We start from the raw sequence: 11639 nt of genomic DNA on the forward strand, positions 1-11639 counted from the left end.
AAGGCATTCATGCTTGTATACTTGATATGAATTCGGATCTTAAATGTATAACATTGCTAATAATATGTAATCTTCCATTCTCACTAAATCTTATTCTTAGAGATAATCATATATTTTGTGAACTAATCTCACCCTTATAACTTAGAGGAGGAACTCTCAACTCAAGAGTCAAATATCTTCCTTAGGTCAACTATTATGGTGAACGTAAGAGACTTTCCTTTCATGTTATACCCATTTACCAGTTTACAAGCAAACAACACATCATCCACAGTATGCTTAATGTACTTTGATTGGCATGAGTAACAAAAACAGGGTTGAGTAATAAATTATAACTTAAATGACCGAAATATAATAAATGTAAATATAGTGATCGTAATAAGAAGAAAGATAAGAAAAATGACATCCGGGGTAGTTTTCCCAAAGATAAATGACTTCAACTAGTAATTTACTAAAAAATTAACCGAAATCAAACTAGCACTTTAGTTTGCAACTAGCGAAACCCTAATTCTAATAGACAGGTACTATATAAGCTTATTATACGGACTCATTTTCGTTTCCCAACATCTTACTTAGCCTTTCATTTTTCTTCCTTCAAGACCCTAAGCTCCCGCCGCCGCGCAAATCGCCAACGACAATGGCTTCCGAGGGACTGGTTCTCCGCGGCACCATGCGAGCCCACACCGACATGGTCACGGCCATCGCCACCCCCATCGACAACTCCGACATGATCGTCACTTCCTCCCGCGACAAGTCCATCATCCTTTGGCATTTGACCAAAGACGAAAAGACCTACGGCGTCGCTCGCCGCCGTCTCACTGGTCACTCCCACTTCGTCCAAGACGTTGTCCTCTCTTCAGATTCCCAGTTTGCCCTCTCCGGTTCGTGGGACGGTGAGCTTCGGCTCTGGGACTTGAACGCTGGAACCTCCGCTCGTCGTTTCGTCGGCCACACCAAGGATGTGCTCTCAGTTGCCTTTTCGATTGACAACCGTCAGATCGTTTCGGCTTCACGTGATCGAAGCATCAAGCTTTTGGAACACACTTGGGGGAGTGCAAATACACTATTCAAGATGGTGATGCCCATACCGAGTGGGTTAGCTGTGTTCGTTTCAGCCCGAATACTCTCCAGCCCACTATTGTGTCAGCTTCGTGGGATAAGACTGTGAAAGTTTGGAACTTGACCAATTGTAAGCTTCGTAACACATTGGCCGGACACTCCGGTTATGTGAACACGGTGGCCGTTTCGCCTGATGGGTCTTTGTGTGCTAGTGGAGGAAAAGACGGGGTGGTTCTGCTTTGGGATTTGGCTGAAGGAAAGAAACTTTACAGTCTCGATGCTGGTTCTGTCATTCACTCGCTTTGCTTCAGTCCAAACAGGTACTGGCTTTGCGCTGCTACTGAGCAGAGTATCAAGATCTGGGATCTGGAGAGCAAGAGCATTGTGGAGGACTTGAAGGTTGATCTCAAGGCCGAGGCTGAGAAATCCGATGTCACCGATAATGCAAACAAGAAGAAGGTATTAATGTCTTTTTTTATTATAACTATTCTTTTAAAGTTTTATAATTTTGCTGTATGTTCCATCGTTTGCTACTAGACTGTTGGTTTTTATTTCAATATCACAGTTTGCATGAAATTTTAGGTATTGTGCGTGTAGCTTTACTATGATTCTGTATTCTTCTGTATATGCTGAACATATAGAATTTAGCTGCTTGATAAATGCCGTTTACCATGAATATATGCAGACAAGCATTTTCACCTTAAATTTACTGTACATAAATTGTACTGTTTGTTGATTGGGGGTTATTTGCCAAATTGGTCATGTTCGTGTTTCTTGTCAAGGCTGCATTTGCGAACATTATCATTCTCTTATTTTTATAAAGCTCAAAGATTTGAACTTGCCATTTATGTTACTCCCCGAGTCAAATAGTACAGCTTTTACTAGAATCAAGCTTGTCTGGTTCTGGATTGGTTTCTATGTTCTTCTCTATATTCTGTCGGACACTTCACTTTTTTTCACCCTAATATGGATATGGGAATATGACCTCTCTGGATCCTCCAAAGAAGTGGAAAAAACTAGAAAGATATATCACACCCGAGTTTGAGTCCTATGGGTTCCCTGTTTGGACCCAGGTTTTTAGTGGCTCTTAATTCAGCAATTGGCATTGTTGAACTGATTGAATTATATTTATTGTATTGCAAATAGAAGAGAATAAAGAATTGAACAATTGAATTTGCAGGTGATACACTGCACGAGCTTGAACTGGAGCGCCGATGGAAGCACATTGTTCAGTGGTTATACAGATGGGGTAGTCAGAGTTTGGGGAATTGGTCGATACTAGACTACATGCCTTGCCTTGATTGAGTAATCACAATATGAAAGAGACTGCCGTAGCATTTTCAAAACCTTTTAAGATTTTGTTTAGGTGTTGGATGTTTGAGTTATATTTACTTTGTTTGTATGTTACCAGGCGCACTATGCTCTCTGTTTTGGGTTTGGTTGTTCAACTTAGATATTTTTCCTTTATTAATTTAGTTGTTTTACTCTATCCAACGCACTTCTCTTCCTATGCTCCTAAATAAAATAAAGCATATGCTAAGCTGTTCTTGAATATTTATTATTTTTTTACATTGAAGTGAATTTGTGTTGTAATACAATGCTATTTTTAGTTAGCAACAAAAGTATATCTTATGCAATTAATTTGTGAAATGAAACATTGTGAAATTTTAGATTTTATAAATTAATCATTATAGTAGTGCTATTTGAATAGTAAATTATTTTATATAATATAAATTTATTTAAAAATTAGATATCTCACGCATGTAATATGTTTTTTTATTGAAGTATTTCATTTTACATGTATATTATTTTTTGTATTTAAAATTGACATGTATCTAGAGAAAAATATTTAAACATTTGATTTTAAATACTTGGATAAAAATGCAAATTGCGGAATCTACAAAAGAGAGAGAAAACGGAATTGATTATATTTGAAGGAAAATGGATCAAAACTATTACATATAATACATATTATACACAAAAAATGAAACGCAATATGATACTTGTACAAGTATTTAGAATATCTGTTTAACATTAGTTAATCAAAATTATCATCAATTTGACAAAAAAATCAGTCACTTCAAACTCTCACCCCACTTTAGGGGTTTACAAAATTTCTCTCCGGGCCAATGCCCCACCAAAGAAACAATATATATATAACTACAAAAATGGCATTAAATAAACTACAAAAAGGGATCATAAGTAGGGTATTATTCCGATCTATTTACTCTCCAACATCCACCTAAAAAGATCATTGAAAATGAAATTTTCGAAGCTAGGTCCCAGGTGGGCGGAATCAATCATTTCATCTACACGCAGCTAAAAGTCCTTTTTTATCGTCTCGTCCAAAATGATTTTGATAAAAGAATGCTAGGGTTTTTTAACGTGAATCAATTGATGTGTAGTTATTTTCCAACCTTTTATTTGAACATGTCGCCGCTTTGTGCCACGGTTACCCTCCTCTTCTTTAACTGCTTCCGCCAACATGCAAGGGTCACGTCTTCCTCAATCAGCTTGTCTGCTTCCCTCAGCACATCATCGACCTTGCTGCCTTCTTCCAAAGTTGACAACTGAGCATTTTCAACAGTTTCATGCCTTCTCTTCTTCGATTTATTGCGAAGAAAGCAAGCAAGCGTCTGATGATCTTCGTCTGTTCTGCCACCTTCATCTCCAGATTGCTTGTTGCTCTTTCTGCTCTTGCTGTGCTGCTGCCGAGTTCTCCTCTCTTTCTTATTTTTCTTTGCCGAATCCTTGGCTTCAACAATCCTTGAACTTTGAGTGGTTGGTAAAGCCATGCTTGTTTTCCTCTTGGATCTTGGATTGGAAGAACTTCTCTTCCTATAAGCATACTCCACACCAAGATTTTCCAAGTCTACACTACTGCTCTGCACCACTTCAGCACCGTCGTCAGCTCCTGAAAACACAGAATTCTCTGAACATATATAATACTGTTCTTCATGTAATTCGTTTACACTCCTCTCGGAACACTGTTTAGGTGCCCCTCTGCGATTCTTTCTCCTCTTTATAGTAAGACACCTACTGAATGATTCAACCTGATGATTGGTGGTCCTACACAATGTTGAAAGCGGGTGAGATGAGGAATTATCCTGCACTGATTCAATGCATTTACTACTCTCTGGCTGTTGTTTTCTTTTCTCCGTCTGAACAGCATCATCCTGCACTTGCTCACTGTAATTAGTATGTCCTGAAGGTGGTTGTCTTATTTTCTCCTGAATAGCAACATGCGCTGGTTCAGTATTATTATTATTTCCTGAAGGCGGTTCTCTCTTTCTTTTCTTTTGATAGGTAACATCTTGTGCTGGTTCAGTACAATTATTATTCTCCACAGGTGCGCTCCTTCTAATCTTCCTAACGGAATCATGTCCACCAGCAGCCTCAACCTCATTTTCATCGATTATCCCCGGAACTTCAACAAGACCACCTTCAGCTCCTTTTCTACAACTCTTGTGGCTCCTCTTTTTTGGGGGAAGCCTGTAGCACAGGAGCAAAGTACGAGATCATAAACGAGTTATAATATGGTTAAACAGGAAAATCATAATTTGAATGAATACACAAGAACTGAAGTAGGAATAATAACAGGCAAAATGATATTAGAGGAACTTATTCATTCTGTTGAGTAAGGAGCAATGAAATTGGATGTAAAACGTCTCACCTTATTGCTGCAGCATTTTCCTTGTCAGAGTCCGGCCTGCTACCTCTGCATAGGACAAAAAGGATGAATCAAACTAGAATCAGAAGAATAAGTTAAAAATGAAATATAGCATGATTGTCATACCTTTGTTTCCTTTTTCCTTTACTTAGCAGATTTTTATTTTCAGGCTCAGGAGTTGAAGCTATCATTGGTAATGAGGCAGCTTGGTCATTTTTCCTTCGTTTCCTTTTAATTGGCCGATTTCTATCTTCCGACTCAGAAGTTGCAGTTATAATTGGTAATTGAATATTAAAATCATTGGGGCCAAGGGCAGGTCGCTCAGATTCCCGATCTACAAAATTAGATATAAGAGCAGCTTTACGTACTTTTCTAGCTTCTCGAAGCAAAGGCACATCTTCAGGATGCAACGTTTTCCACCTCCTATATAAAAGACAGAAGTTGCAGTTAAAAGGTTGTACGGAAAAACAAAACACGGTATTGGCATGCACAAATATCACAAGAACCACAAAATAAAACTTGAGGTCATTATCAAGATCAGTAATCAGCGAGGTTTAGCTTTATGGCAAAGAGAAAGAAGTAGCTAGACATTAACTATTTCAAGTGCACCCTAAACCCAATATCTAAGATCTTCTTCATACCTCCAACACTGGTTATCGGTTCGTGAAGACATACATGTGGCAATCTTTGACCAGCAATATCCTTGTTCTTCGATGGCAGCCTCCAGTCTTGAGTCTTCTTCTTCAGTCCATGTGCCTACATTCAAAGCTGGATCTAGAGAATTGACCCACCTGGCAACAGAGTGAAAGATTAGTAACTTTATTTAACACCATCTTAGTGGATTTTAAGATTTCTATACCATACCTTTCTCTACACTGCACTTGAGTTCGACCAGGAACGACTTCAGCTATTTTTCTCCAATTTTTGGGGCCAAAAAGCATCACAGCCACTTTTAAGCGTTTGTCTTCCTCACGTGTCCATCTCCCAACTCTTTGCCTGGTTGGATGAAGTGACTTTTTCCATCTGCGGATTAAAAGAATCTCATTAGTACAAGAAATGGATAATGATACCAATTAAACAACAAAGGAATGATAAAATAAACTTATGGAAGGTGACATATGTCAGGATAGATCACGTTTATAGATGACAACTGTGTTTTAAAAGGTGTGAGGCGCTCCAAGGCGATTAGCTACCCGAGAGCCTCAATTTTTTGAGGCGCTTTGAGGCGAGAGATTCACGTACGCGAGGCGCTTAATTTTACAAAACATTTGTAAATATTTTATAACCATACCTCAAACACAAAACAACTTAATAAGCAAAAATATTTTATAACCATACCTCAAACACAAAACAACTTAATAAGCAAAAACACCAAGTAGCATAGCAAAAACACCAAGTACATACACTACAGTGATACAAATTTTAAAATTAAGACTTACCTTAATGGAGAAAATCGAGAAAGGAGATAGGAAAAACTGAGAAAGGAGTCTGCTTTCAACTTCAACGTAGAACAATCACTGAATTAAGCATGAATGGAGGAGGGAGAGAAAATTTTAGGAGGGAAAAGAAGCTCCAGGGTATGCATCGGAGAAACTAGAGAGCTTGGATCATGATTTATAGACATACAGTAATTAAAAAATTGGACGTTAGAAGGTCAAGAGACAGTTCAAAGTTCCAGGAATACATTAATGAAGTAATTGGAATTTAAAAGGTCTGACTGTTGGAAGAAATTCGAGCCCAGACCCAAAATTTAAAAATGGGTCATTGTACGTGAATCGTTAAAAGCATCGCCTCGTCGCCTCTCGCCGCCTCCGACAACTGAATCGCCGCCTCATGTACTCGCCGCCGCCTTGGTGGTCGGAGGCTTTTTTCTAAACGCCTCGCCTCGCCTAGCGCCTCAAAGCGCCTCAGGCGCGCTTTTTAAAACACAGGATGACAAAATAACGAATTTAAATGTTTCCTCAATTCACTCTCACCAGAAAAACTGTTGTGCCGTTAGCAGGAAAGCTATGACTCCAATTTGATACAAGGAAAATGAAGAAGTTAACTAACCTATTAGAGCATTGAGTGCCAGTCCGTCCTTTCAAAGTAGAAGCCACAGATTGCCAATCACATTCACCGAAACCCTCAACAGCAATGCGAAGTTGATCATCCTCCTCCTCAGTCCATTCCCTTTTCAGTATGGACGCATTCAAACTCCTCTGGTACCGTGTCAGACATTGAAATGGGGTTCTGTTCGACCCCAATAATACAGCAATATCAAGCCAATTATCAATCCCCTTTTCTTGAGCAATAAACAAAAGATTCTTATCTTCTTCAGCAGTCCATGGATTGTGATTGATGAGGGGATCTTCATGATTCAGCCAGCTGCAGGAATCAAAGACGAATATAAAAATAAAATCATAAAAAAGATAATGTCGAATACGATGGTTCTGGTCTGAAGGGCATGAAAAATGAGAGCATCACAGACAACTGTGGTGACAATCATCAGATGCATTAAACAGTAAATTCCACTGTTTTGAGTAAAGCAGATGTCATGTAGGAGTCCAACCTGCATGACCTGCACAAATCTTGCACTTTTATTCAAATCCAACAATGGTAAACACATCTGTGATTATCATCATCAGAGATATCTTATAAGCTTTCTTCATTGGAGGACACATGTTTCAGAGAAAATCAATGAACATGAAAAACTAGTTAACAACTATACAGATTGAGGACTGAAACAAAGTAAACATGTTCCTAGGAAGTATAACACATGTTAGTATATTTTTTAAAGGAAAAGGGAAAAAAACAATATTTGTCGAAGCAAGATGCATTGTCAGCTTCAGGGACATCTAAGAAACTAGGTTTGCCAGACACATGCCTCAGAAAAAATCAAGATTTATTTCAAACTAAAAGTCCAAAAATGATATTGCATTAGGACGTAAGAAATTCATTCAATGGTGGAAATAGATAGGCCTAGGTCCCACAATGAAGACAATCATGTTTTACGTATTTTCTAGCCCCAAAATAGAACAGAACAAAGAGAAGAGTAAGGACAGTAAACAAGAATTTGGTAAAAAAAAAGGCATACAAAATAAGTTAAGAAAAAGGCGATAGATTTGAAGATAAAGTCAAAAGTCAAAAGTACCCTGCAAACTAAAAACATGTAAAAATCAATGATAACAAAAAAAGGCACAAATATGAGGGGTAAACTGCAATATTTCAACATACAAAGTGAAATGCTGAAACTGTAGCAATATCTCTATTTCTTAAAGCAAAAAAGAGTTAAGTTTTCCAGCATTTAAATGGGACTGAACAGCGTTAGTCGTGTAAAAGTGTTCAGACAACAAAGTGGAACTTGTTACTGGGTTTTCAGCATCAATAGGCGGTCAAACAATATTTGGTAAATAAAACTATTCCAGACAACAAACAAAGATGTGGGACTTGCCACTGGGTTCTAAATATGGAAGATCCCAACAAATTGAACCTTCTCTTTTAGATGCAAGGCAAAATTTTCCAAATGTGAGATGTACAGAGCAAGTTCAATTTATATAGCTAATCAGTGTTTTGTGTTTTACGACAGTCAAAGAAGTAAACAAATGCAACCCCAGAAAAGAAACCAAATGCTTTAAAGATTATTATGCCTTTGAAAAATATTCATTATATATCTGTATATGGAAAAAGGATTACCAAGCAGAGGATGCTTACCGTGTTTCACATTCTGCTCCAGAACGACCCTTAACATAAAGGGAAGCTAACTGATCCCAATCCACTTCAGGAAGAAATTCCCTAATCCTCTCTGGGGTGATTTCAAGATCTTTAACTGTTGCAATGATGCTATCCAAATTATTTCCATCTTGAGGTGACCAATCTGAACAACTGGCAATATCAAGTGCATGAGTATAATAAATATGCCAAATGAACAACAAAATCAAAAGAGAAAAAATGTATCGTTCTAAGTGTTATCCCATAAGTATATCAATATGAATATTAAACAACTAACACAATTTTCTTGATCCAAGTCTTTGAAATTATGACGATAAGAAAAACAACTTATATGCTTCCATTTTATTTTTATTTTTATTTTTATTTTTATTTTTATTTTCTGCATTTAAATGAACATTTAGATGTTCAAAAATAAGATAACCATCTCATAAAGTTGCACTAAACAGCCCCCAAATCCTTGTTAACAGACAAGCCTACATACTCTTGAACTGACTTGAGCAGTGCATAAAATTTATTATCTCCAATATACAAGCCCAAGATATGGTGATATATCAGAATAAATTTGCAAGGAACATGTAAGAGATATTAGAAAGAATATCTTTCATCCATAGCATAACAGTTAACAAATTGTAACTCTATCCTAATTTGAATCGCAACATGCATAACTAGTCTTGTGAGTTGCAAGCCATCTTCCATTTAAGACATGACTTCAGACACACAAAAAATTGATATAGATATGGAGCAAAAACAAATGCTAAATCTGTTAGAAAAACACACCTCAACCAATCCACTGAAACTTGAAGTGCCCTCTCTTGAAATTGTTGCCTTATTCCCTTTTCAAGATTTTCTCTTTCTTCTCTGGACCATTTTTTCCGCTGATGTCTAAGTGGAAATTCTATTAAAGTCATTTGGTAACTAGCTACTCTAGAGTTATCTGGTGGACCATAATCAGAAGTGACCTTTTTATCATTAACCTGCAGCGACAAAAACATGTCAAACTCACCAGCAGATGGCACCTTGAAAATCAAATCTACAATAACTTCAGAGAATAGAAACTTTGGACGTTTAAACAATAAACATGAAAAACATTTGATAACCTTTATTTTCATTCCAAAAATTAAATAAACGCACATATATAACCATATGACAATAAATAGAAGCATAAAAGGCCAGCAAAAAATGGTTACCTCCGGATCCTTAGAAGTTCTTGACTTTCTTGCTGAAATTAACTGTATACGAGGATCCTTCTTAGCTGATAATGCTCGGCCTGTTATTTTTTTGCAAGAAACCTGAAAATCTCTAAGAATTTTAACACGTTCCTTCAATTTCTTGTTCTCCTCAATTTTAACTTCAATCTGAGTCAACTTACTTCGAAGAAGCTTCTGATAAGACCTGTTCTTTTTAATAGCATCAAACAGAAGCTGTGCAGACTTTGGGAACCTTGAGGACTTATATGTTGATAACTCATGGACATCAGACTGGTCCCACTGAATTAAACCTACAGACTGCATCTCCGTATTGTCAATTGAAACATGAGAAATATTGCCAGACTGCTCATGCTCTTGAAATCTTTCACAAATATCATTGCCTGTCGCTTCCTCTAAGGGTGTGCTAGTCATATAAGTGGGCTCTCTTTTCTCCATGTCATCCTCTCTGCTGTTTTTCCAGGTGGCTGATCAACATAATTAAAAGAAAAGTAAACCCGGGCATAAACGAGCAGCAACCACAGGTAGTTTTCATGTTTTAACATAAATGTATTGATGACAGAGAGAATGTGAGAAAGGGAACCACAGAACCTCAAAAAAGAAAAAGAAGACAATTACATCTATAAACTAAAAAGAACATTGCCTTTAACACATCTAACAATATTATGCACCACAAATTAACCTGAAAATCAAAAAGAAAATCCACCACGATAATGACTTGTTTCTAAAATAAATTACTACAAAGTTGATGAATACAGACATCTTTGAGAGAGAGGGTTCTTGACTTCTTGTAAGTAAAAAAGAAACAAATTTTGCCACATTTGGATGGCGCTCGATATTAAAAAAGTTCCAATTTTGCAAGGAAAAAAAAGGGGGGAAAAAAGCTTCAGACCACATAAGATCTCTTATACTTAAAATTATGTACCCGTCCCACCAAATGGACACAAAATCTTTGGCATAGTTATCACTTATTCACTTCTACCAAGTTACACATGCAATCAAAATTGCAATTTCTATACCGGTATTTTAGTAATAATTCAGCTAATTCAACCTTCATGCTATTTTTCACTACTAACATGCGATATTGAACTGAGAAACAGTAAGGCACAAAATTCAGAACTTCGGAGGATATCAAGATGGGCTTAGATTTAACATTTGAATTAATGATGAAGCAATGAAAATTCTATTTTCGAACACGAAACAGGAAATTCATTATCCAGATAAATAGAATACATTAAAACACCAACCTACTAGACAGTAAAACCTTAGTTTCAAGGAGTATAGCTACTTACCATCAGTAGAATAAGCCAAAAACCGCTTCTGGATAACGCGAAGAGTCTCCAAATCATCTTCAGCATCCTCGTCAGCAGAAACCGGAGGAAGAATGCAGAGAGGCTCCATAGAAAGAGGATCACAAACGTCCAGGGAAACCGCTAAACGATCCCGTACACTCCGGAAAATCTCCATATCATCGTCGCTCCCCGAGTCCGTGGACGCAGCCAAGGCGGCGGCATCTGAAGTGGAAGGTCGGTCGTTGTCGGAAGGGACGAATTCGAGACTGTTAAGGTCGGTTCCGGTGCGCAGACAGGCTTTCTTTAGGGCTTTCATGTCCTCGTCAAAACCGTCGCCGTTTTCACTGCCGGAGAGCTCAACATCATCTAGTTCTTCTCCGTCTTCGTTCGCGGCGTCGTATTGATCGTGTAGAGACATTGTTTTTGGCTTGTTTGTAGATACAAGAAGCGAAAATCAACAGAGGGATTATTGTGAAGTTGCAGGGAAGGCTGAAGAAAGTCGCTAGAGAAAACAAACAAGCGAAGGTTTCTGCTTCGAATTCGAAACAAAAACAAACAATTGATGGGCCTCGGCTAGGGCAAGAATCAGATCCATTAATAGTTTGGGTTCGAGAAAATATGTTTGGGCTTAAGGATTGGGCCTTGTTCTTGTACCATGGAGAAGAAATGGTAAATATATACTTTGGTACATGAACTTGACTTCGA

At 37.6% G+C, this 11639-nt stretch overlaps 1 protein-coding gene and 1 pseudogene across 2 annotated transcripts; one reads left to right on the forward strand and one right to left on the reverse strand.

The window, feature by feature from the left end:
• Positions 1-550: 550 nt before the first annotated feature.
• On the forward strand, positions 551-2545 carry LOC120214974 (annotated as a pseudogene).
• A 581-nt stretch (positions 2546-3126) lies between these two features.
• Positions 3127-11439, reverse strand: LOC120214621 (pre-mRNA-splicing factor CEF1-like). 2 transcript variants are annotated; one of them, XM_039212494.1, is made up of 10 exons: positions 10935-11439; positions 9625-10109; positions 9215-9411; positions 8420-8590; positions 6779-7093; positions 5591-5749; positions 5368-5517; positions 4853-5149; positions 4730-4774; positions 3127-4548 (listed from the first exon to the last, which is right to left on the reverse strand). In XM_039212494.1, exons 1-10 carry the CDS (start codon positions 11350-11352, stop codon positions 3477-3479), a joined length of 3309 nt encoding a protein of 1102 aa, XP_039068425.1. In that variant the 5' UTR covers positions 11353-11439; the 3' UTR covers positions 3127-3476. The 2 variants fall into 2 exon arrangements, with proteins under 2 accessions (XP_039068425.1, XP_039068476.1); XM_039212545.1 differs by having other exon boundaries at positions 9625-10093; positions 10935-11063.
• Positions 11440-11639: the final 200 nt, after the last annotated feature.

The sequence above is a fragment of the Hibiscus syriacus genome, unplaced genomic scaffold (genome assembly GCF_006381635.1).
Source record: "Hibiscus syriacus cultivar Baekdansim isolate YM2019G1 unplaced genomic scaffold, ASM638163v2 tig00000002_pilon, whole genome shotgun sequence".
NCBI classification, from domain to species: Eukaryota; Viridiplantae; Streptophyta; class Magnoliopsida; order Malvales; family Malvaceae; genus Hibiscus; species Hibiscus syriacus.

Bases quoted from the DNA above. Each gene is read 5' to 3' on its own strand.
- LOC120214621 (XM_039212494.1), bottom strand. From the start codon at position 11,352: ATGTCTCTACACGATCAATACGACGCCGCGAACGAAGACGGAGAAGAA. The intron at 9,412-9,624 runs GTAACCATTTTT...TTGTCGCTGCAG, and splicing joins GAACTTCTAAGGATCCGGAG to GTTAATGATAAAAAGGTCAC. The intron at 8,591-9,214 runs GTGTGTTTTTCT...TGATATTGCCAG, and splicing joins GTTTCAGTGGATTGGTTGAG to TTGTTCAGATTGGTCACCTC.